The sequence below is a fragment of the Hyla sarda genome, chromosome 1 (assembly GCF_029499605.1).
Source record: "Hyla sarda isolate aHylSar1 chromosome 1, aHylSar1.hap1, whole genome shotgun sequence".
Classification (NCBI taxonomy): Eukaryota; Metazoa; Chordata; class Amphibia; order Anura; family Hylidae; genus Hyla; species Hyla sarda.
Window position 1 is genome coordinate 82023660 of NC_079189.1, and position 27030 is coordinate 82050689.

At 42.3% G+C, this 27030-nt stretch overlaps 1 protein-coding gene across 5 annotated transcripts in view; it reads right to left on the reverse strand.

Moving 5' to 3' along the window:
• The window catches only part of RELL1 (RELT like 1), a 70494-nt gene that overhangs the window by 32705 nt on the left and 10759 nt on the right, over positions 1-27030 (reverse strand). For 4 of the 5 annotated variants that reach the window (XM_056556462.1, XM_056556496.1, XM_056556487.1 and 1 more), the window contains exon 2: positions 4720-4923. In XM_056556462.1, the coding sequence (XP_056412437.1) occupies positions 4720-4923 (204 nt within the window). Of the gene's footprint in view, positions 1-4719; positions 4924-9131; positions 9365-27030 lie in introns of those variants that run through there. The other variant, XM_056556471.1, reaches the window with a different exon arrangement.

Genomic DNA, 27030 nt, shown 5'->3' on the forward strand with positions numbered 1-27030 from the left:
GCATAAGTTTGCTATGGGGATTTTCTCCTGCTCTGGACAGTTCCTGATATGGACAGAGGTGTCAGCAGAGAGCACTGTGGACAAGACAAAAAAAAGAAATTCAAAAAGAAAAGAATTTCCTCTGTAACATACAGCAGCTAATAAGTACTGGAAGGACAAATATTTTTTAACAGAAGTAATTTACAAATCTGTTTAACTTTCTGGCACCAGTTGATTTAAAAAAAATAAAAAAAAATAAAAATAAAAAAAATTCCACCGGAGTACCCCTTTAATAGATGAGGCTTAGGCCTGGTTCACATCACGATTTTATCATCCGATTAACAGACAATAAAATCGGACAAAATCGGATTACCTTAAATCGTATACAATCGTATTTAAAACATTTTTGGTATCCAATTTAAAATCTTAGCAAAAAATCGTACAGCTGAAAATTTCATCCGATCTTTCACAAAAAATCTGATTGTGTTTAGAAAATTATATGTACGTCAAGGGCAATAAAGTTTATTTAAAGATGCTACTGCGCATGTGTAAAAAGAAATTGTGTACGACAAATCGAACAAAATCGCACAGTTACACAATTCAATACAATTTACATAGGCCATAATAATAAAAATTTTAAAAATCGGACACGATTTTGATCCGATTTTAAATCTGGGCAAAAAATCGTGGTCAACCACTATTTTACCCCCGATCTAAAATCGTGCAAATTCAGATGCGGATCAAAACTGATGCATGTGTTAGATATGATTACTGAATGGAAGTCAATGGATAGGACTTGGCATGCAGATTTGTACAATTTGAAGATAAAAAATTGTGAGAAAAAGTAGGATGGTAAATCGTGTTGTGTGTCCATTCACACATACAGGATCTGCTGCAGATTTGATGCTGTGTTCAACCATTTAGTTACATTGATAACTGCAGCAGATCCTGTATGTGTGAATGTAACTTTAAAGGGGTACTCCACTGCCCCAGCATCTGGAACATTTTGTTCCGAATGCTGGGTGTGGACTGCGGGGGATCGTGACGTCACGGCCACGCCCCTTGTGAAGTCACACAACGCCACCTCAATGCAAGTCTTTGGGAGGGGACGTGGCAGCGACTTCACGACCCCGCAGCCCGCCCCCAGCATTCGGAACAAAATGTTCCGGACGCTGGGGCAGTGGAGTACCTGTTTAAAGTAGATATTAATTTAAAATGAAATTTCAACACAACATATTAGAAACATATGGGGAAACACCAGCGGACCTGATGCGTATGATGATCCCATACACAGACACGAAAGAGCCACTCCATAACAGTAATGAAGAAATCCAATAGGAAACCCAGCACAGTTTTCTTGCATAAGGATTTTATTATTGTATTTAAATTATTTATTTAGTTGTTATTATTATTGTGAATGTTTAAAAACATGTCAGCAGCAGGAATGGACTTGACACGTTTTGACCTTCACAGTCTTAATTAAAGGCTTATGAATAAGATCGAAAAGGTAGAAACATGTCAAGTGTCCATTCCTATTGCTGACAGATTTTTAAATATTTATCATTAAAGACGAATACTTATGATACTAGACATACTAGACAGACAAGAGGTCACTAGATTAATCGGTGAGCATGGACGGCCAATGACAACTTTTGGGCTCCCAAACCTTGTTGATTAGAACCATTTTTTTTTTCTGTGACTGAAAGACTCCAACAAAAAATTCTGAAGAATCAACCATACAAATCCATGAAACTGTATTCAGAACATTGTCATGAACCCTAGGGGAAGTGGGGCTCATAACTGGACTGCCAAATTCTATACCAATGTGATCTTCTGACATGTATCCATGACACATCAGTATTAGACAATTCATAATGGGTGACATTTATGAAGCTGGTATGCCAGCCACAAAGAGAATCCATAGATAAACACCACTAAATGACAATGAGGCTGATCCTGGCACTAATTCTCTAGCGTTGGCTGGGGATTTCTGCCACAGAGTACAATACACATTGGATTTGCCTCCATGTGTGAATTTACCCTAAGGCCTATAATTTCATATAAGCCTTCAGCTGACAGATAGCATACAAAGGCCAGATGAAGATTTGTACAAGACCCCAGTAGTGTTTTTACTATCAGAACTGGAGCATGTGATGTGATCATTTCTGGTACCCTGATCCTAAAAAAAAAAAGTACCTCTAGCTAAACACACAGATTCCTTGGCTGGCGTAAAGAAGGACATTCCTTTAATTTCTGCTAAGGTCACTCAATCTGCTGCTATACCTCAATAGATGCTGTAAAAAATAGATCTGGAAAATAACGTTCTGACAACACCTATACCATATATAAAAAGTACCACAAATACTGTTTGTATGAACACTTGCTAAAAGCTTATGACCTAATGCAACTTACAGGTTGAATGGGTTATCTGAGCCTTTTAATAAAATAAAAGTAAAACCAACGTAGAAATGTACCGATGTGATGCCACCACAGGTCAACAGTAGTTATTCATTTTAATTATCTTGCCCAAGTCTGTGCTGCACCTCTGTTTTGATGCTACCAGGGCTTTCTGTGGGTGGGACGACCAATGTGAAGGACTAGAGTTCTGATGACTGGTACAGCTGCCCATATTCCCTCTATTACAATATGAAACAGGGCACACAACAGAGATCTGCTGCTCAGCATGTGAAATCCAATCCCAGGGAAGGAGGGAGGAGAGCCATATATACACTGACAATAAGAGGCATGTGATGTGACCATGCGTTCTGAATCCTGTCTTCACACAAGGAGATAAAGATCAGGAGCAAAGTAAAGTGACTGCATGTGAGTGTCATACAGAGGTATTTTAGCAACAGACAGTACATTAGTCAGTGACTACTCTTCCTCCATGTAAATCATTTGCACATAACTTTTAAAGATCAGATAAGCCCAGAATTATTCTTTATTTTCCATCTGACTGTGACTATTTCTGCACATGCATTGCACAGCTCTGACCACTGAGGTAGTAGTAGTTTCGAATGGCGATACCAATGAGGCATCTCTGACCCACAAGGTTCTGGAGCCCACATGACTTTCTTAATGTCACATACTTGCCATGTCACATTGGTAAGGTGGATTTGATCTTTATTTTTATCACAAAAGTCTATATTCAAAGAATAATGCTGGAACTGTCTGACTTCTGTGGAATATAGTCCTGTACCTCATATTGCTATTAGATGGAATGGTTCAATCATAAAGACCAACGGGGCCCAAATCAACTAGACATAAAGCCTCGGTAAAATCCAGTAAGGAAGGAAAAAAGTACTGCAGCGCTCGCCCAGTCCAACTAGTCTTTACTGCAGGTAAAACGCACAGGATACAATTGCTTTTAATAAATGTATTAATCGGCAAGACTATAAGACCCCTCTGTAAGAGATTTGGTGAGCATGTAGGGTCAGTACGGACAGGTGTTGGGTCACCTAAATTGATCGAACATGTGAGTAAGACGCACAGGGGGTGGTTTAAATTGTATGAGGTTTTTAGGACTCGTACAAGTAGACCTTGGCAGACAACAAAATTGCATATTGTGCCTGACGCAGCAGAAAACAATGGGACTCTGCTGCACAGGAATATCCAAGCAGAATTTTTCTGTGGGATTCTGCTAGGCAATTCCGTTTTGTCAACATGGCCTTACGGGATTTATATATATATATATATATATATATATATATATATATATATATATAAATGTGTGTGTGTGTGTGTGTGTTGTTGGAGCTGCGTTTGGGGACGGGGGCATTTTATGTGGTGTATCAATGCATAATAGTTTAACGTGCATTAAAACTATGTCTTGCTCACATATGCATCTGACCCCCATCCACAGATTCTAGACAAATTGCCAGACAAGGTATCAGAGCATGCAGCACTTATCTCTATGGAAAAAGCTGGACACTAAACCAGAAATCCGACAGACCCCATTATAATCAAAGGGTGTTGTCAGAGCCCCCCCATGCAGCAGATCTGGCCCAGGCGTTATTCTCGTCAAGTATAGTTCGGAAAAATCCAGCTCGCTCCACCAATGCGCCCCCGACACGGATCCGCACCCAGCCCGGTGCACATGGATTCAAACAAGAAGAGGAGATGATCCAGCGTGGGTCAATAGAAATCCAGACTTTATTGGAACTCACAGTAAAAGCAGTAAAAGCAACCAGCAGATCAGACGCGTTTCAGGCGCATGCGCCCTTCGTCAGTGAAGAAGGGCGCATGCGCCTGAAACGCGTCTGATCTGCTGGTTGCTTTTACTGCTTTTACTGTGAGTTCCAATAAAGTCTGGATTTCTATTGACCCACGCTGGATCATCTCCTCTTCTTGTTATTCTCGTCACTCTGAAATCTAGAGGTGTCAACAAGGCCTAATGGATGTTTGGATAAACTGAAAGATTATTGACACACATTTCTCTTTTTTTATTTATTGTTTTCAATTTTGAGACTCTTATACAGTACCCCTTCATATTGTACTACACATCACTCTCTGATACAAGTGCTTCCAATGGCCTGCCATTGTTACACGTACATCATATGAGCGACATTACATTATACACAATGGATAAGAAAACCGTGGTCTCCATTGTTGACAATCTGTAAGAGATGCGTTGCTTCGATTCTGTGTGCAGGAAGCCCGAGAAGAACATGTTGTCAAGGTGCCTACAAACAGGTATCCGATCAAAGAATTAATGGTAGGATGTTCTACAGAAGTACGTACCGATTTTCTCTCCAATGATCTTCTCCTCTGGCTCTGCTTCCGTAGTGCATCGATAGCCTTTCTTCTTAAGAATATGGCAGATAAGGACTCCTACCAAACCCATGATGAAGAAAACAGGAACCAATATGAAGGCAACATATTCTGGATGGCCACCAGAGTTGGCGGTGTCACTTGTACTCGTAGGGTCAATAGATGGCTGAGACTCTGCAATTAAATTAAAAAAATAAAATAAAACATTATTAAAACCATGTACTACATAGCAGGATAGAAGAACTTAAATGAATATAAGACCAAGTTTATAAAATCTAACAGAGCTGAGATGCACTACTGGACACAGCCTATAAACAAGAGCGGCACTACCTCTCGAAGGAAGAAGACATTTTTATCTAATCCCAAAGGGCTCATTTACATGGCATCATTTTTCCGTGTGGAGCTTCTGTGCGCGGAAGATGCTGAATCAGTTGGCTCTAGGACCTCTTCAAATTCTGCAGAATTCCTGAGCAGAATATTTATGTTGGATTCTATGCAGAAATTCTGATGTGTGAATGGGCCCTAATAGTGTCTTAGGGTCTTGTTGGCATTAAAGAGGACCTGTCAGTAGAATTCCACTAGAGTAATCCGAATTCCAGGCATTTGTTTCCATCTCCATAGTCCTTTTCAGTGCTAAGATACAATCCTTTTTGTTAAGTAAATGAAACTTAAATGTCCAGGGGGTGTTCCCCAGCACAGCAAGAGCCCAGGGTTATCCATTCCATCTTTTATTTACCTTCTCTGTGCCCATTTGAATATACCTACCCCCCTTTGATTGACAGTGGGCACAGAAGTAGGAAATAAAAGGGTATGGCCTGAACTTGCTGTGATGGGGAACAACCCCGGACACCTGAGCCTTAATTACTTAACAAAAAGGATCATATCTTGGCACTATAAAAGACTGAAAATATGGAAGATACACCTATAATTTCTGATGTGATGCCCTACAAAGTCAGGGACTTATATTCACCCCTGTTTATCTGCTGACAGGTCTGTTTATACACTAAGGCCCAGATTTATCAAACTCTGTGAGAAAGAATGGAGTAATCTTCCCACACCAACCAATCACAGCTCAGCTTTCACTTTACCAAAGCTCGTTAGCTGAGCTGTGATTGGCTGCTGTGGGGAAAATCCCTCCATTTTTTCTCTTGCCCTGTTTGATAAACCTTGGCCTATATATCTGGCAGAACTCACCGGCAAAACTCTGGCAAGTCAGACACACTCCACCTAGTGGCTGGAATAGCTAAATATTCACAGTGGTACAAACCATTAATAATTGTGGAATGTTTCAGGACTCCTCTAAACAGTCTCTATTTTAAGGACTTTTACACCAATTGTGATAAGTGATCACTGCACTGACCTTGGAGGGATTGAATGAAAACCTAAATGCAACATAGTGTTAGATAGAAGCAACTACTATATAGTTTTAAGGCAAATATTACAAGTCATAACTGTGTAAAGCTTTGGTATCTATCTACAATACAGATGTGACCCTTATTTTTGTTGGCCACTTCCTCAGTTCATTCAAAAAAGGCTGATGGGAGTATAATGTCTGATATGCATGGCATATTCCTTTTGCTGCCTTATCATGTATTTTTTTATTTTGTTTTATGATTTTTACCTGTAGATAGGCAAGTATGGCCAGGAACTGTCTTTACTGGTTTCTCTGGTGATGATTGCCCATAATACACACAGTGGAACCTCTGCCCTCTCATAATGCTCTAGGCAGCATCAGAAGCTGATTGATAATGCCAGATGGGTCATACTGTGCCCCTGCTTGTCAGGCTCTGTTAGCAGAACGCTCGGAGCAGCATTGGAATGTGCACTGGAATTCTATCTTTTTTTAGGAGTTGCTAGAGACAGAACACTGGTAGCGAAAGGTAATGGGCATTGATTACTATATAGAGTGAGACCTCTAGTGGTCATTAATTAATAGAAGGTATTCTAACTGACAGTAATTCTTTAAAGGGGTATTAAAGGTATTAAACTCCGGAATATAAAAATTGTTGTCCATACTGCCGGCAGTAAAAAAATAAAGATGTACATACCTTCCACCACTCCTCCGGGGCCTCCAGTAACTGTCTCCGGTCTCCGCCGCGATCCACTTCCTGGTTGCCAGTGGTCGGATGAATCAGCCAATTACCAGCCGCAGCACAGTCCGACTGGTGCCAGTGTAGTGAAGAATTTTGTGTCCTGAAGCGTTCTCACACTGCCGTTCAGCCTATCGCCAGCCGAGTCGGACTGCGCTGCGGCTGGTGATTGGCTGATTCATCCGACCACCGGCAACCAGGAAGTGGATCGCGGCGGAGACCGGAGCCGGTTACTGGAGGCCCCGGAGGAAGGTATGTACATCTTTATTTTTTTTTTTTATTGCCGGCACTATGGGGGACAATTTTTATGTTCTGGAGTTCTCCTTTAAGGCTTTTTACATCTTATCTTATAAGATGTATGATTGCGGGGGTCCCGCCGCTGGGACCCCGGGGATCTCGGTACAGCCCCCGGCATTCTGTGCTGTGCGCTGCCTCCGGGACAGAGACGTGACATCACGCCACACCCCCTCCCTGCATGTCTATGGGAGGGGGCGTGACTGACTATATCATCTTTCTAAAACTATAATATACAGACATATCTCCTCCAAACAATAAAAAAAAAGTACATTTTATATCATGTAAATATTTTACAGTATAAAATAGGGGGAGACGATAGTCACTTTTTCAACACTGTTGCCTCGGCCATAGACTTTGTAACACTTGTCGTCTATGTCCTGTACATTCAGTTTAAAGAGCAGGAACCTGATCGTATGATGGAAAATGAAGTGACATAAATAGCAGCGGGTGACGCATTCATCATGTGGGGATTGTTATGATGCTTACACCTCTAGTAACAATGTGGAGCCTCTCAGGGCTTGTAAAGCAGAGTAAAGCCCACTCCGGCCATTCACTTCCTTTCTGAACACTTTATCAGTAAGGAACAGATATCCGGCTCATGTAAACCCCCAGACCCAGAAATCTGCCCAGGAATTGTTCTTGTATGTACACTTTATAGTATATCGTTTTCATTACATTCAAAGTTTTAGCTAGTCTTTGTTCCTTACTCATGCTTTTTAGTCATTGTAGAAGTTGTTCTACCATTACCTTTATCCCTAGAACTAGTAAGTATAGCTATTTACGTCAATAAGACTACTAGTTTTATTGAATGCTGTCAGTATCACCACTAGAGATGAGCGAACTTACAGTAAATTTGATTCGTCACAAACTTCTCAGCTCGGCGGTTGCTGACTTTTCCTGCATAAATTAGTTCAGCTTTCCGGTGCTCCGGTGGGCTGGAAAAGGTGGATACAGTCCTAAGAAAGAGTCTCCTCCTAGGACTGTATCCACCTTTTCCAGCCCACGGGAGCACCTGAAAGCTGAACTAATTTATGCAGGAAAAGTCATCAACTGCCGAGCCGAGAAGTTTGTGACGAATCAAATTTACTGTAAGTTCGCTCATCTCTAATCACCACTAATGCACAGTGCAGGACTGTTCAGAGATGAAAGCAAGGTCTAAGGCAGTGTTTCCCAACCAGCTGTTGCAAAACTACAACTCCCAGCATGCCCGGACAGCCAAAGGCTGTCCGGGCATGCTGGGAGTTGTAGTTTTGCAACAGTTGTAGGCACCCTGGTTGGGAAACACTGGTCTAGGGTGTCAAGCTATGGCTGGCTCAAGTAGTCTGTGTGCAGTATATCACAATTTTTTTGAAGGGGGTTAAAAGGGGTACTCCGGTGGAAAACAATTTTTTTTCTCTCTTTCACATCAACTGGTGCCAGAAAGTTAATCAAATTTGTAAATTACTTCTATTTAAATATGTTAATCCTTCCAGTACTTAGCTGCTGTATACTACAGAGGAAGTTGTGTAGTTCTTTCCAGTCTGACCACAGTGCTCTCTGCTGACACCTCTGTCCATATCAGCAGGAAAGGTTTGCGAAAGGGATTTGCTTGTCCTCTGGACTGTTCCTGACACGGACAGAGGTATCAGCAAAGAGCACTGTGATCAGACTGTAAAGAAGGACACAACTTCCTCTCTAGCAGCTGATAAGTACCGGAAGGATTAAGATTTTTTAAATAGAAGTAATTTACAAACCTGTAACTTTCTGGCATTAGTTTATTTGAAAAAAAATATTGTTTTTCACTGGAGTACCCCTTTAAGGTTGATGAATATGGACAATTTCAACTCAAACATTAAAATTATCGGATGAAAAGTAAGAACAACCATTTCAGCCGATGAGTAAATGACTGTAGTGGCTAATAGAACTAATATGTGTATGGCTATTCATAGGATATGCCCTAATCTCCTGACAGATGAGAGGCCCACATAAAGGGAACACACCTACATCGGAACGGACCTGGGTGTGGACATTAACGGTGGTGAGGAGGCCAAAAATACTTAAAACAGGCTTCTTTATGTAATCCCACAGAGGTTACCAGGCGCTGTGCAAACAACGTGAGCTATGATGTTCCCCTAACTGGGGAGTCACAAAAACAGCACAGCTTGCGATGCCACGCTGTTTATCATGGTCCTGTTAATGGAGATAGGAGTTATGTAAACTGAATAACGTTTTTAAATCACTGTATTTTGCATTTTCTGTCTGCCTGATGAAGAGCCCTGTACGGGCTACAAACGCTCTACTGTTTGCGTAGCTTCCTTATTCCAATAAATATCTTTTCTGAAGAATTTTGGACTCTGTGGGGGAGATTTATCAAAACCTGTCCAGAGGAAAAGTTGCCCAGTTGCCCATAGCAACCAATCAGATCGCTTCTTTCATTTTGCAGAGGCCTTGTTAAAAATGAAATAAGCAATCTGATTGGTTGCTATGGGCAACTCAGCAACTTTTCCTCTGGACAGGTTTTGATAAATCTCCCCCTGTGAGTTTCGCACCAATAGTGAAGTCCCGGTTTTGTTCTGGTCCGGTACCTACCACTGGCTTTTTTTTCTTCTTCTACTGCTCTGCTCTTTTTGGCTTACCGACTAGGGATCGACCGATTATCGGTTTGGCTGATATTATCGGCCGATATTCACGATTTTTTACGTTATCGGCAATTACCTTGCCGATAATCCGATAATGTCACGCCCCCCGCCCCCACCACCGCACGGCGCACCCTTTGCCTCCCCTATCGCCGGTTTTATAATTACCTGTTCCCGGGGCCTGCACTACTTCTGGCTTCTGCTGCGTCCTGCGTTACGCTGTGCGCTGTGCGCTGCGCAGAGCAGTGACGTCCTCAACGTGACGTCACCGTCAGTGCGCACAGTGACAGCTCAGGACGGGAGCCAAAAGTAACGCAGACCTCGGACCCCGGGAACAGGTAATTATAAAACCGGCGATAGGGGAGGCAATGGGGCAGCGGCGGTGGGGGCGGTGTGCTATGCGGTGCGGGGGTAGGATGATTGGGGGGGCAGCAGCGGCGGTGGTTGGGAGGAGCCCCGGACAGGCAGGGGGAGAGAAGCGGGTGGCAGCGGTGGTCTCTGATTCAGCCAAAGCTGCTGCAGTTCATTAATTTAAAGCGCCCGCTTTAAATCAATGATCTGCAGCGGCTTCTTGGGGGGGGTGGAGAAATAGCCGAGAACTTATACCGGAATATTGGTATAAGTTATCGGCTATCGGCCTGAAAGGCCACAGATTATCGTTATTGGCCCTAAAAAACGATATCAGTCGATCCCTATTACCGAAAACCTCTGGAGGCAAGAAGGGAGAAGGGGGCCCTTAAACTCAAGATCATTGTGAGTCCCAAAGGTGGAACTGCCCGTCAGACATTCAATGCATACCCTATGGATATGCAATAAACGTTTCAGCTGGGAACATCTCTTAAATAGTACCCGTCATAATCGTGTTAAATTTTATAATCGTCCCAGTTCATTGCCCCCATCATGATAAACCACCCCTTGCCTTTATTTTTCTACCTTGATATTGCTCTGTATTTTCTGCTCAGTCTCAGTCAGATTCACAGACTGGGAAGGGGCATTACCCAGCAGGCTGTGACATCATCTGAAGCCATACAGGGGAGAACTTCCTCCCTCACTCTGCTACACACAGCCCAGAGCAGTTCATCGTGTGAGATGAGCTATGATTGGCTAAGGCTGCACACACCCCCTCAGCACTCCAGACTGCATTTCCTGATTTTGGACTTCTGCCAGGCCAGCAGGAGTCCAAAGTCTGTGCAAGAGATGGAGGGAAATGTGCTCTGGACAAGTAGGGAGACACCTAGTGGCAGCTTTTTTCAAAACAAATAAAACATAGAAAACCATTTTTTTTCTTTAAACAAAGTACATTAGAAAGATTTTTTATTTACCATATGAAGTGCAATAGCAAAAACTTGTTTTGATGACAGTGCCCATTTAAGGACCGCATTACAAGGGGTGATTATCAACCAAACAGGCTAATAAGGGCTAGCAAGCAGCCGACTAACAAAGGATTGTGAATACAATGGATGCTTGCAGGAAAGGGCCTCATGACTAAGGCTATGTTTACATAGTGGAATGTTCGCACGGAAAATTTCCGTATAGACAATCCACTGACAGTGGAGCGCCGGCAGAAGATGCCAGCACTAGGACCACTCGGAAACGCCCTGTCCTGTGCAGAATCTGCAGGAATAGACATGACTATTTTTTCTGCGGACACCGAAATCTGAATTTCCGCACCAGAAACATGGTGCGGGAATTCTGTCATGTGAACAGTGCAGCAGAATCCCAACCAATGGGACACTGGTGCTGCGGAATGTCTGTGCAGATTTCTGCATGGAAATTCTATCATGTGAACATAGCCTAATTCAGCCTCGTGAAGGCCTTGTAAACAGGCTTCCTTCCAGGCAAGGCTCATCTTGCCCATTGTTTGTCTTACAGATTACAGCGGCCCTTATGAAGAATCAATAAACCACAAGAATAACCATCACAATTACTTAGCTGCTGTTACAAAGTCCAAAGGTAAATGGAGACAATACCTGTTCCTCCTGTGTATAGTGCAGGGGATGAAAGCTACACATCTATTAGTATTCAGGATCTTTCTGTGCAATAACCATTTCGATTGTCAAAATATCACGGTTATATTGCTAAAAGGGGTACTCCACTGGCCAGTGATCGTAAGTTAATGTTCCAAACACTGTTTTTGCGCTGCGGGGGTCAACCACGCCCCTCGTGACATCAAGGCCACGCCCCCTCAATGCAAGTCTATGGGAGGGAGCATGACCTCCTATAGACTTGCATTGAGGGGGCATGGTCATGATGTCACAAGGGGCATGTCCGACCCCCCGCAGTGCAAAAACAGTGTTCAGAACATTTACTTACGACACTGGCCAGTGGAGTAACCCATTAAAGGGATCTTTCACGCTTTTTGGAAAATGGTGTGCAGACTGGATCTGAAAGAAAATAGATAGGAGGGGCAATGTTCTGTTACGATGTCGGGTACATTGTTTATGTGACGCTGCAGCCAATCCCTGGCCCCAGCAGCTTGTATTTACGATACTAGCACCAGTGCCACATGAACAATGGCGACATTATGGCAGCAGGCTCACCGAGGGACACTAGAGTAGCAACTCTGCAGCAAAGGCAGAATAAGGGCTGAGAACAGTTTTTCCTTGCTATTTCATGCACACAGGATTTCATTAAACATATTTAATTTAAAAAAATTCTGGAAGAGTAAAATTCCACCTCTTAGGTAGTTTAAAAGGGGTACTCCAGTGGAAAATATTTTTATTTTAAAATCAACTGGTGCCAGAAAGTTAAACAGATTAGTAAATTACTTAGATTAAAGAATCTTTACCCTTCCAGTACTTTTTAGCAGCTGTATGCTACAGAGGAAATTCTATTATTTTTGAATTTCTTTTTGGTCTTGTCCACATTGCTCTCTGCTGACCACTTTGTCCATGTCAGGAACTGTCCAGAGCAGAAGAAGTTTGCAGTGGGGATTTTCTCTTGCTCTGGACAGCTCCTGTTACAGGCATCAGGTGTCAGCAGAGAGCACTGTGGACAAGACAAAAAAGAAATTCAAAGAGAAAAAAATTTCCTCTGTGGCATACAGCTGCTAATAAGTACTGGAAGGATAAAGATTTTTTAATAGAAGTAATTTACAAATCTGTTAAAATGGTGCCAGTTCATTTTAACAAAAAAGTTTTCCGCCGGAGTACCCCTTCAAGCGGATTTAGATTTGGAATTTCTGTAGTGTAAATGTGCCCTTAGATGGTTATTACCAAAAAAAAAGCCTTCTGTGCTGACTGATACCTTATTTTTTTCTTTTACAGAGCTGTACTAACCTGATCCCGTTCCGTGGTCCTGTTGTCAGCTGTCTTCTTTCGTATCTTCTGTTCTGGAGCCAGCTTGGGGGATGGGCTTACCTTCCTGACGTCACCGCTGCTGTTTCCAATGGCCTGCTTTCAGCAGAGATCAGCAGTGGTGATGTCAGGAAGCTCCACCCGTGCCCTAAGACATCTACAGAACAGAAGATATGGTGGAAGATAGCAGAACAACAGGACCATGGAACGGGATCAGGTAAGTATGGTTGTCATCAGTGTCACCTGCACCACACACCTGTACTACAGGTTAGTACGTGTAACCCCGATGACTGTTTTTCTTTAAAGGGAATCTACCACCTAGATATTTTTTTACGTATTAGAGACAGATACTGAAACATGCCCTTTTTTCTTATTTGTTTCTATTTTCTGATTGTAATTTTTTTTTTGGGACATTATTATGGGGGCTGCGATCTAGCCGAAGCTTTTTTAACAGAATTTAGGGATATGCTTTACAGCAAGCTCCAAGGACAAATGCACAATAGACAAGAGCTATCCCATTAAAATGAATGGAAAAATGTACTGGCCATACTTTGTAACCTTTAGGGTATGTTCTCACATACAGGACCTGCTGCATATTTTGTGCAGCTGATTTTTGCTACTAATTAACTTCATTGGGCAGCATGCACAAAATATGCAGCAGATCCTGTACGTGTGAACATACCCTTAAAGTGGTTATTCCACAGTGTAGTGCTGCACTGATGGATTTCCAGCATCCTCCTCTTCATCATCATCATAGACAGAATAAAGTCTCAGCTTGGTTTTAGGCTCAGGGTGAACTGAACATGGGAAGATTTCAGGATACTTTTATAGTATAGAATGGATAAGTTAAAATAAACATCAAAAATTCTTAAAAATATGCTTAAAGGGGTTTTCCAGGAAAAAAAAACTTTTTTTTTTATATATATCAACTGGCTCCAGAAAGTTAAACAGATTTGTAAATTACTTCTATTAAAAAATCTTAATCCTTCCAATAATTATCAGCTGCTGAAGTTGAGTTGTTCTTATCTGTCTGACAACAGTGCTCTCTGCTGACATCTCTGCTTGTCTTGGGAACTGCACAGAGTAGAAGAGGTTTGCTATGGGGATTTGCTTCTACTCTGGACAGTTCCCGAGACAGGTGTCATCAGAGAGCACTTAGACAGAAAAGAACAAATCAACTTCAGCAGCTCATAAGTAATGAAAGGATTAAATGACCTTATGTAAAAAAAAAAATAAAAAAAAATGCAGGAATTTTCAGATGTAATAAAGAAAAGTCCCCACCCTGCAGCCCGGATCTAGAGACTGGTGATTCAGCAAGTCCACAGAACAGGAACTTACTTTATACAGCAAAGTCTTATCAGTATACTGAAGAACAATGACACAAAAAAGAAAGAGCAAAGCATCACAGGATGTTCTGGCATCTACTCAGGCAGTGTTTTTCAAACAATGTGTCTCCAGCTGTTGCAAAACTACAACTCCCAGCGTGCCCGGACAGCCTTCGGCTGTCCGGGCATGCTGGGAGTAGTAGTTTTGCAACAGCTGTAGACACACTGTTTGGAAAACACTCTACTATGGCATAGTGACACGGGGAACTCTACTTCAGTGATAATGCCCTGACCTCTGATCAGGTTTGTTCTATTACTCACTCATGTGGCGGGGATTTGTAAATTTGTCACTACGGGTTTTCTTTAGGCAGGGGAGGGGGGGGACAATAGTTTTAAAATCTGCAGTTGGATCCACAGTATACTCAACAATAATACATTATATAGATTTATTGCAGATTCTTACACATTCCCCATTAAACTCGGGCACTTTCATTGCCAGAAACTGAGGAAGTGATGTTTCTCCTTAAATGGGCACTGTCAGATACAAACACTTTGTATAAGTTATACATCTTGGCTAGAGATGAGCGAATTTACAGTAAATTTGATTCGTCACAAACTTCTCGGCTCAGCAGTTGATGACTTATCCTGCATAAATTAGTTCAGCTTTCCGGTGCTTCGGTGGGCTGGAAAAGGTGGATACAGTCCTAGGAGACTCTTTCCTAGGACTGTATCCACCTTTTCCAGCCCACGGGAGCACCTGAAAGCTGAACTAATTTATGCAGGAAAATACATCAACTGCCGAGCCGAGAAGTTCGTGGCGAATCGAATTTACTGTAAATTCGCTCATCTCTAATCTTGGCAAAACATTATTATTTCTAATATACTTCATGAGAATTTTTTTTTTTTTTACTTTTTATAGAAATCTTGACAAAAAAATAAAAATTTAAAATAAAATAAAATAAAAACACTAAGGGTCCCAATACCATCCAGAATATGATTCTGTCTGGCTGCAGCATCATCTTAGTCCCAGGTGACGTACAGGCTGGGACAAAGTCCAGTAAGTGATGGTGGGACTAGCACTCCTCTGTGCTCACTCTTGTCCTGTCAGACAGCAGCATGAAAACAGAGGAGATTACAGAGCAGCCTGCAGTGATTGGATAATAAGACCCAGCACAGCAGACTCAGGGAGGAAGATGAATCATGCAGAGTGAGGACACGCCCCCCTCCAAAGCACAAGATGAAAAACAAAGTGAGCAACACAAAGAAGGAATTTGTAAGAGAATTTTTTTATTTTTTTGTGGGATACGACAGGTACTCTTTTACCCCTTAACGACGCAGGATGTACATTTACGTCCTGCGCTGGTTCCCACGATATAACACGGGGTCATATCTGGTTGATCCCGGCAGCCATCAACGGCCAAGGCCAGAGGCTAACAACGGACATCACTGATCGTGGTGATGACCGGTATTAACCATTCAGAGGTGGCGACAAAGTTGATCGCCGCATTTGAAATGAAAGTGAAACCTTCCCAGCTGCTCAGTCGGGCTGATCGGGACCACCGCGGTGAAACCGAGCTGTCTCAATCAGCTGTACAGACACGAGGGGGGTCCCTACCTGCCTCCTCGTCCAATCACCAAATGACTGGTCCGTGCCTGAGATCCAGGCAGGAGCGGTCGAGCAGCGATAACACTGATCAATGCTATGCGATTGCATGGCAGTGATCAGTGTAGGAAATCAGTTTGTGTAATGTTATAGTCCCCTATGGGAGCTATAACATTGCAAAAATAAAAAAGTGAAAATAAAGTGTTAATAAATGTGATTTAACCCCTTCCCTAATGAAAGTAAGAATCCCCCCCCCCCTTTCCCATAAAAAAAAACTATGCAAATAAAAATAAGTATAAACATATGTGGTATCGGCGCGTGTGTAAATGTCTGAACTATAAAAATATATCATTTATTAAATCGCACGGTCAATGGCGTACATGTAAAAAATTATGTATTTTTGGTCAATTTTTATACCATAAAAAAATGAATAAAAAGCGATTGAGAAGTCAGATCAAAACAAAAATGGTGCCGATAAAAACTTCAGATCATGGCGCAAAAAATGAGCCCTCATACATTCTCATAAGTGGAAAAATAAAAAATGTATAGGGGTCAGAAGTGGACATTTTTAAACGTGTACGGTAGTTATGATTTTTTCCAGAAGTACGACAAAATCAAACCTATATAAGTAGGGTATCATTTCAATTGTATGGACCTACAGAATAAAGAGAAGGTGTCATTTTTACTAAAAAATATACTGTGTAGAAACGGAAGCCCCCAAAAGTTACAAAATGGCGTTTTTATTTTTCAATTTTGTCGCACAATGATGGTGATTTTGTCGCGCAATGGTTTTGCCATAGATTTTTGGGTAAAGTGACTGAGGCCATTACAAAGTAGAATTGGTGGCACAAAAAATAAGCCATCATATGGGTTTTTAGGTGGAAAATTGAAAGGGTTATGATTTTTAAAAGGTAAGGAGGAAAAAAAAGAAAGAAAGTGCAAAAACTGAAAAACAAGGGGTTAAGAAAAGTGCCATAAGGCATGTAAAGACTCAGGGTCAATTCACATGGCAGAATTTCAGAGTGGAATCAATGGAAATGGCGACAACAGGGTCTGCGTACAGAACTTCCAAGCTGAATATTCACAGAATACTGTAGTTTTGGGGGGATGAGTTTAAAAGGAAAACTTATCTTTCTATCCCTCACCCCCCCCCCCCTTCCACACTAACCAGCGGTACTGGCTGGTGGTGCAGGGGACGCTGATCAGTTCGATGCTTACCGTGCCTGGATCCGCCACGCTGTTGGGCCCTAATCTATTTTCGGGATATGCTAATGAGGCGCTAACTGGCACCGGCCGGGCTACCTGGCACTCTGACAACAGTGCAGCCAGCCGCAGCGCCGCCCAGCTCATCAATATTCCTCCCCTCTCTCTTCATTACAGAACGAGGAGAAGAGGGAGAGGCGGAGGGAGGGGAGGAATATTGATGAGCTGGGCGGAGCTGTGGCAGGCGGCACTGACGTCAGGGTGCCAGTTAGCCCGGCCGGAGCCAGTTAGCACCTCATTAGCATATCCCAAAAATAGAAGATTAGGGCCGAACGGCGCGGCGGATCTGGGAACGGTAAGCATCAAACTGATCAGCGTCCCCTGCACTACCAGCCAGTACCGCTGGTTTGTGCGGGGGAGAAAGCTGACAGTTTTCCTTTAAAGTGACAGCAGGATTAATAGCCAAGATGGACTCTCTACCAAAAAAGAAGAGGTAGCCTTCTGTATACAGCTGTTTCAGGGTTGTTGCTGCTCCATGTGCGGTCTGACTAGTGATTTGTACAGTGGAGGAACTATTTCCTCCTTTACATGTTGAACTTCATCTGCCACCACCTCTACCTCATCCAGATCTATTGGTAACAGTGCTATGTCCTCTTATGTGTTAACCACTTTACACAGTTTAGTATTCTGGTAAAAGTTCTATTTTAGGCTGTGGCTACATGGTAATGTTGGTCACTACAGGAGTTGCGGTAATTTTGTGTGTTTTCATGTACAGTGATCCCTCAACTTACAATGGCCTCAACATACAATAGTTTCAACATACAATGGTCTTTTCTGGACCATTGTAACTTGAAACCAGACTCAACATACAATACTACAGAGAGTCCAGATCTGTGAAACGTGTCACAACTGGAGGAACTGACCAATCAGAATGGGCATTTTACTGGTAAATCCCCTCTATTACTGAAGTGCATGCACTGAATGGTAGCGCCCCCCTAAAGTACAGGGAGGAACTACAAGTTCCTTACTACTCCTTACCTGTGCCAGGGTTAGCTGCTCCTTTGGACACCAAGTAAGGGTGGCTCCATTTGGCACACTGTGTGTACTGTATAGGACCCTGAAGAAGCTCCTGTCCTCTACATAAACCATTGTTTCCCAACCAGGGTGCCTCCAGCTGTTGCAAAACTACAACTCCCAGCATGCCCGGACAGCCAACGGCTGGAGGCACCCTGGTTGGGAAACATAGACAGTGATTACAGCTCTCAGCAGATCTTTATTACTTTTATATGTAAGGATTTGCTTTATCTGTATTAGTTATCTACTTATTTTTCTTTAATCCTCACTTTTTCCTATTTTTGGATGACATTTTGGGGGCTTCAGAACCAATTACCAGGTTTCCATAGAGTTATGGTCTCAACATACAATGGTCATCCCGGAACCAATTAATATTGTAACTTGAGGGACTACTGTACCTACATTAGTCTCAACGCAGTGTGGTCTATAGAGTGCAACATGACTAGTTTTAGTTAAAGGGGTACTCCGGTACATTTTTTTGTAAATGAACTGGTGCGAGAAAGTTGGACAGATTTGTAAATGACTTATATTCAAAAATCTTTATCCTTCCCGTACTTATTAGCAGCTGTGTGCTTCAGAGGAAATTCTTTTCTTTTTGAATTTCTATTTTTGTCTTGTCCACAGTGCTCTCTGCTGACACCTGATGCCCGTATCAGGAACTGTCCAGAGCAAGAGAAAATCCCCATAGCAAACCTATGCTTAGGGATGTAAGAAAAAAATCGATTCGCGCGATTATCGCGATTTTTTGTTCCGCAATACTGAATCGATTTTAAAATTCTGAGAATCGATTTTTTTAATAAATTATAATTAACATTTACTGTATTTCACTCACTGAGTCACAGTCCTATTTGTCTGTCTAATTTTTTTATAACACTTAAACTCCTGACCACTAGTTGGCAGTGTACCTGTTGTCAGCTCTGTCCCACTCGCAGGCTGCTACCGCGAGACTACAGACTCAGAACAAACAGGAAGGAGAACGTACGCACTCACAGGACAATTCTCGCGGGATCTTGTTCTTTCTCAGCTAGAATAAGTTTTCCCAAGCTTTTAATAGGGAATATCGCGATATATCGAATCGCCACCCTGGTATCGCGATTCGAATCGAATCGCCAAATTATTGGCGATTCACACCCCTACCTATGCTACTCTGGACAGTTCCTGACCTGGACAGAGGTGTCAGCAGAGAGTACTGTGGACAAGACAAAAAAGAAATTCAAAAAGAAAAGAATTTCCTTTGTAGCATAAAGCTGCTAAAAAGTACTGGAAGGATTAAGATTTTTTAATAGAAGTAATTTACAAATCTGTTAAACTTTCTGGCACCAGTTCATTTAAAAAAATGAAAAGTTTTCCACCGGAGTACCCCTTTAAGGGACTCCTGTTAAGGGGCAAAATCACTGTGTAGCCCCAGCCTCACAGTGCAATCTCTCTACAACAGTGTTTCCCAACCAGGGAGCCTCCAGATGTTGCAAAACTACAACTCCCAGTATGCTCGGACAGCCTTCGGCTGTCCGGGCGTGTTGGGAGTTGTAGTTTTGCAACAGCTGGAGGCACCCTGGTTGGGAAACATTGCTCTACAAGGTCATGAAAAGAAACAAGTCTATTGGATCAGAATATTTAGGTTAACATGGCTATGGGTTTACACGCACTTGACAGAGTGTCACATGGCGAAAAGCATGTGTTTTACTAAGAAGTACTGCAGTTTTCCTGCAGCCTCTGACCAGACAAAAACAAACGGAATCCCAGGAGCCCTGCTGTCTGGATAAACCCTGTGTACAGGGTGTGAGCTGTGATAGCACCGCAGTGCGTCCTGCACTACTCTGATAGCGGCTCTCAGGGAATGAGGCCAGCAGGTCATAAAAGCACATATACCCACCAGTTATCATGTTTACTTGTAGATATTCCCTGGTGCGCTGTTCACAAGATCAGTCACACATTACAGATTTGTTGCAGATTTTCTTAATTATCATTCAAAGGGAAGTCAAAATCTGCAGAATATCTGCAGCAGTATGTGAATATACACTAAAATGAAAAAAGAACAGGGTACAGTGACCCCCTGACCTACGAAGGCCCCGACGATAATTTCAACATACGATGGCCTCTCAGAGGCCATCGCATATTGAAGGCAGCATCAACATACGATGCTTTTGTAAGTCGGGGCCATCGCATAAATGGCTATCCGGCAGCGCAGACTGCTTCAGCTGCCACCTGATAGCCATTTAAGGTGCCGCATGTGGTCCGGTGACGATCACTTACATGTCCCCGGAGCTCCGGACCGTCCTCTTCGGGCTCCCCTGCATCGCTGTCACTCTCCATCATCACGTCGCTGCGCACGCCGTCCCGTCATCCAATAGGAGCGGCATGCATAGCGATGTGATGACGGCGATGGGGCGCAACGATCCCAGGCAGCAGAGACGGTCCGCAGCGTCCCCGGTCCGGAGTGTCCTTGGTCCGGGGACATGGCGACAGTGATGGACGGCGACATCCAGGGCAGAGGTGACGGTCTGGAGCGGCGGGGACAGGTGAGTATACCTTCCTATATTTAACATTGCACAGATCCCTCAACATACGATGGTTTCAACAAACGATGGTTCATTTGGAACGAATTACCATTGTATGTTGAGGGATCACTGTATTTCTCCAGCGAATCTGCTGTAAAGTAAATAATCTGTGGGAATACACTACCAAGCAGCTGACCACATAATCCTAAATAAAATCATATACAATAACAGTGGCATATAAAGTAAATGACCCAGATTTATCAAACGTTGTGAGAGGAAAAGTGGAGGGATTTTCCCACAACAACCAATCACAGCTCAACTTTCACTTTACCACATCTCGTTAGCTGAGCTGTGATTGGTTGCTATGAGAAAATCCCTCCACTTTTCCTCTCACACCACTTGATAAATGTGGGCCATTTACTTATAAATAATAAATGATTAATGTTACGTGCCATTGTTTTGTATATGATACTATGCACATGATAGGAGTTGTGATCCGTCCTGTCACAGGCTCTCCAGCCGGGGTGTCTGAAGTTTTCTGTAGTTGTCAGGAACAGATGACATGATGGCTGAAGAGGCCGAGCCCGCTCCACAAATGTACGCAGGCATGTGAGGACACGGGAAGAGCATGGAGAGGAGCTGGAAACAAGCCACAACTAATGGAGCAGCTGGATTTCTGGATCCCAGAAAGGACGGACTGCTCTAGATAGAGATCTATACAGAGATTTTAAAAAAGTTAAAGGGGTATTCCAGGGAAAAACTTTTTTTTTATATATTTGAACTGGTTCCAGAAAGTTAAAACAGATTTGTAAATTACTTCTATTAAAAAAAATCTTAATCCTTTCAGTACTTATGAGCTGGAAACGCCCAGTTTAGAAGCAAATTCCCATAGCAAACCTCTTCTAAACTGGGCGGTTCCCGAGACACGTGTCATCAGAGATTACTTAGACAGAAAAGAACAACCTAAACTTCAGAAGCTCATAAGTACTGAAAGGATTAAGATCTTTTAATAGAAGTAATTTACAAATGTGTTTAACTTTCTGGAGCCAGTTGATATATAAAAAAAAATTTTTTTCCTGGATAACCCCTTTAAGGCCATGATAAAAAAAATATATATATTTTTTTTTTTTTTTCTGTTTTTCTTTTGAAAATCATTTGGGTGCTAGATGTTGGTCTCACCATTTTACCAAAAGGGGGAAAAGAAACAATTTACTGGTCAGCCAGACTCAAAAGGTAAACATTATCTGCAGACATCACTGTTATGTTGTCAACATATTATTAAAGGGGTATTCCAGGAAAAAACATATATATATAAACATTCGCCTACTGAGGAAGGGGTCGTTCTTAGCACCCTGAAACGCGTCTAGGCCGATATCTAATCTGAACAGAGCACGATTCACATGCACTACCTTGACTGAAGCCGGTCCGGAACTTCGTGAACCACTTGCTGCATTTATCAAACATTCTCCCCCACTGAGCGCATTACCAACCTGCTGCCTGCAATACCAGAACCCAGCCACCATCTCTCCGTCAGCCTTCTACCATATGTGCCGGACTAATAGTCAATTGCGGAGTATTGATAAATCGCATTTACTTTCAATATCTACAGAATATTCTATATTAGGTGGTTGCTATACATACATTTTCTAATTCTGTCATTAGAGCCCAATGACAGTTTAAGATAATATTGATATTGCTCTGATCATTTTAGCCATTTAGTTTTGTTTTTTTATTGATGTAATGCTGTTTTAATAAAATTGCATTTTTTTTTCAAAACTATCTGTCTCAAACAATTATTCACTGTGTACCATAGGGTGCTATTCTTGAGGTGTGGTTAATTTTTGTTTTAGATTTGTAAATTACGTCCAATAATTATCAGCTGCTGAAGTTGAGTTGTTCTTTTCTGTCTGGTAGCAGTGCTCTCTGCTGACATCTCTGCTTGTCTCGGGAACTGCACAGAGTAGAATAGGTTTGCTATGGGGATTTGCTTCTACTCTGGACAGTTCCCGAGACACATGTCATCAGAGAGCACTTAGACAGAAAAGAACAACTCAACTTCATCAGCTCATAAGTACTGAAAGGATTAAGATTTTTTAATAGAAGTAATATACAAATCTGTTTAACTTTCTGGAGCCAGTTGATTATATATATATATATATATATATATATATATATATATATATATATATATATATATATAAAGGTTTTTTCCTGGATAACCCCTTTAATCTTTATAAAAGAACATATTACTTATTCAATTTTTTTTCAATGTTTCCAAAAAACTAAATTCTAAAACTGCCTTGAAACCTCAATTTTTCATTTTTTTTCCAGGCCTTCCCATCTGTAATTACACATAGGGAATGTCACTACTTTGTCTACTGTAGTGAACAGATCCAAGGCATTACAGCTACTTTATAGACTCCAGAGATGCCCACATTTATAAATTACTAGCCGAGTACCCGGCATTGCTCAGTTTTTCCTTCCTGATCCTTGTTGGGGATGAAAATAAACAAAGCAGGAAGCTTTTGACTTCATATCCCGTCCTCATATACCGTCCTCCTATCCCGACCCCATATCCCGACCCGTAATATGTGTACCAGGTATTGAAATATCTTCAGCCGTACGGAAGTTATGTGGGAACATTCATTTCCCATTGATTTGCATGGGACTTTAAACAAAAACCCCGACCCTCACAAATGGGGGTAGTTAAGGGTTAAATTAACTATCCTATATTTTCAGTGGATATATAAGTAACATGTGACCAAGTATTATCGAAATATCTCCAGCCGTTTGGAAGTTAGGCTGGGTTCACACCACGTTTTCTTAAATACGGTTCCCGTATACAGTTTGGAGGAGGGGGGCGGGGCTTAATCGCGGCGCCCGCACTCAGCCGTATTGGGGAACCGTATTTAATACAAGTCTATGAGCCGACCGGAGTGAACCGCAGCCTCTGGTCGGCTTCGTTTTCGGCCGTATGCGGTTTCCCGACCGCAGGCAAAAACGTGGTCGCCGCGATTAAGCCCCGCCCCCTCCTCCAAACCGTATACGGGAACCGTATTTAAGAAAACGTGGTGTGAACCCAGCCTTATGCAGTAACATATATTACCCATTGACTTGTATGGGACTTTAAATATAAACCCCGCCCCTAGCAAATGGGGGTGAATAAGGGTTAAATGACCTATCCTATGTTTGTTGGTGACATATGAGTAACATGTGTGCCAAGTTTCATGTTAATATCTTTAGCCGTTTGGACGTGATGCTGGAACATACATACATACATACATACATACATACATACACACACACACACACTGGCCCTGATTTACTATTGCAAACCCGAAATGTTTTGTTGGGTTGTGCGCCAGATTCTGGTGCATTGCGCCAGAAATTCTGTCTGTGCCAGATTTTGCGCCAGAATTTTTGCCAGAATAGAAAAAAAAAACAACTAGATCTCCATTTTGCTAAGAAAACCCAAAAAAGGGGCATGGCTGCCAGGAAAAGGGGCGTGTTCACCAATAAAGGGGCGTGTTCCCGACATTTTCACAAAAACCCAACATATTTACTAAGGTTTCCACATAAAATGTGGTGGATTTCAGCTGAGGAAAACCCGACAGATCAGACCATGTGTAAAAAAAAGCAAAGTGTAGGGAAACCTTAGTAAATACTGTGGAAAATAAATTGTAGGGAATTAAAACCCACAAAGAAACCTACACAACACTCTTAGTAAATAAGGGCCATTGAGTTTTATATATAAAGATAAATACCACCATAAAGGCTGGTGTATGATGCCCAGCACAAGCAGGGTACTTTTTAAAGATTGGTTTCATGATATTGGAGACATGCATGTCTTTTATCTTGCATAACCAAGGCCAATTCACACATGGTAAGAGAACAGCGTTCTAGGATTCCTTACACAAATGTGTAAACTCACCACGAAGTCAGAGCAGCCACCAAATACCTCTCAATACTGGACCATGGCTACAGCTCATTGAGCAGAGCACTTTAAAGGGGTACTCCGCTGCCCCGCTTCAGAAGCCCCGCTCCCCAGTGTCTGGAAGTTTATTGTTCCGAACGCTACGTCCGGGCTTCCATGTTCAGGGCCGCCCCTTGTGATGTCACGCCCGCCCCCTTCCCATAGACTTTTGTTGAGGGGGGTGGGAGTGACGTCACGAGGGGGCAGGCGTGACGTCATGAGGGAAGCCCGCACGTAGGTTCGGAACAATAAACTTCCGGACGCCGGGGAGCGGAGCTTCCGAAGCAGGGCAGCGGAGTACCCCTTTAAGAAACAGGTAAAAAGCAGGCATAGGTGAGATTTATCAAAACCTGTCTAGAGGAAAAGTTGCCAATAGCAACCAATCAGCTTGCTTCTTTCATTTTTAACAAGGCTTCTGAAAAATGAAAGAAGGGATCTGATTGGTTGCTATGGGCAACTTTTCCTCTAGACAGGTTTTGTTAAATCTCCCCCATAGTGTGCACCAACCACAAAGGCCAAAAACACCTGTGCTGTGTGCTAAGAAAACACTGCAGCCCTGCTTGACATGAACATATGGATATAACACTAGCAGTATTTTATTATTTATACTGAAGGGCGTCTTTCAGGAAGGAAATTGGTTTACTCAATACAGATGCAAGATTAATGGGAAGACCGTATACAGATGCATCTCTATTTAAATCCCTCTCCATTGACACCAAGTGCTTTATATATCCATGTCAATAGCCCTATACATTAACATTAGCTCCCTATTACTGACCACAACCACAAAAAACAGATGTAGGCTGGGTTCACACCACGTTTTTGCCATACTGTCTTCAACTAGTTTTCCTAAAGAAATAGCATACAAAGAGTCCAGCTTCCCCTCCATGTCTCTGTGCGCCCAGACCGGTGTGGACTACACCGTGGAGTAGATGAGAAAGCTTTTATTGCATATTCATCCACAGGTACATAGACAGCATAGACAGGTGACACATTTCGGGTCAACAAGGAACCATAGTCATACTTTTTCTAAAGAAAACTGTATGGCAAAAAAAAAACGGATGGAAAAAGTAAACCATATGTGTTTTTAAACCGTATACTGTTTAAAAGTGCATACGGTTCTGTCAGTTTTTAATTTAAAAAAAGAAGTTTTTGAAAATTTTATTTCAAATAAATAAAAAAAAAAATTAAAATTTTAACTTTAGGATGCAAATGCGCATGTGCAAAGTAAAAACCATAAACAGTATCCCGTATGGAACCGAATACACGTGCGTTTCCCATTGATGTCCATGTTAAAAAAAAAAAAAACATATGCGGTTGCAATACGGTTTTTAACCAGGAGACAAAACCGTGGTAACCCACGGTTTTGAGTACAGGAAAAAAAAACGTATTGCAAGCAAACCGTACGCAACCCGATGCATCCGGGTGCATATGATTTTCAATAGTTTGTCTATGTATACGGTTTTCAATATGGTTCCATATGTTTACTATAATGAAAACGTACACGGAACCGTACTTGAAAAACGTGGAGTGAACCCACCCTAATACAGATGTAAAATGGACACGTGTGAACACAGCCTTAGGGCCCTATTACAAGGGGCCGTATTCGGGCAAACAAGGTAACATCGCCTGTGTAATGGCACCAGTGATTAGCTCGATCATTGGTTGATCGGGTCGCTTTGACATCCAAAAAAATTCATCGACGGTCATCTGCACATGTCCAGTGTAATAGAGGGTACACAGGAAACGGCTGACGGCAGCAAAGGGCCACATGAACGAACTCTGTGCGGTTTGTTTGACCCTCTCCGTTCCCCACCTGCCAATCCATATACTAGACGCTCGGGCTGGTTTACACGTAGTATCTTGGTGATAAATCTTCAGCTAAAAGTAGGATAGGAACCAACGCTGTAACACAAACCATGATGGAAAGATTTACACGTTTTTCTGTCTTTTGGAGCCACTCCTGGTTTGGTAAAAAATACTGATCAAAATGCCATGAAAGATCCCAGCCTTACCAGCCATGGCAGACGCCAGTGAGGGCACCTCCAGCTGTCCAACTCATTCAGATGAGAAGTGCAGAACCACTCCCATTCTATGCGGCTAGGTTTCCATGCAGGTTTTTTTTCTGGCTTATTTTGGAAAATTGCCACTGTAGTTTTTGAGCCAAAGTAAGAAGTGCATCCAGTATGAAGAAGTCGTCCTATATATTTCCCATTTCTTTCTATACACTTCTGGCTTTGGCTCAAAAACTGCAGTGGGAGTTTTCCAAAAAAAATGGCAGACAAAAACCTGTGTAGAAGCCCACCC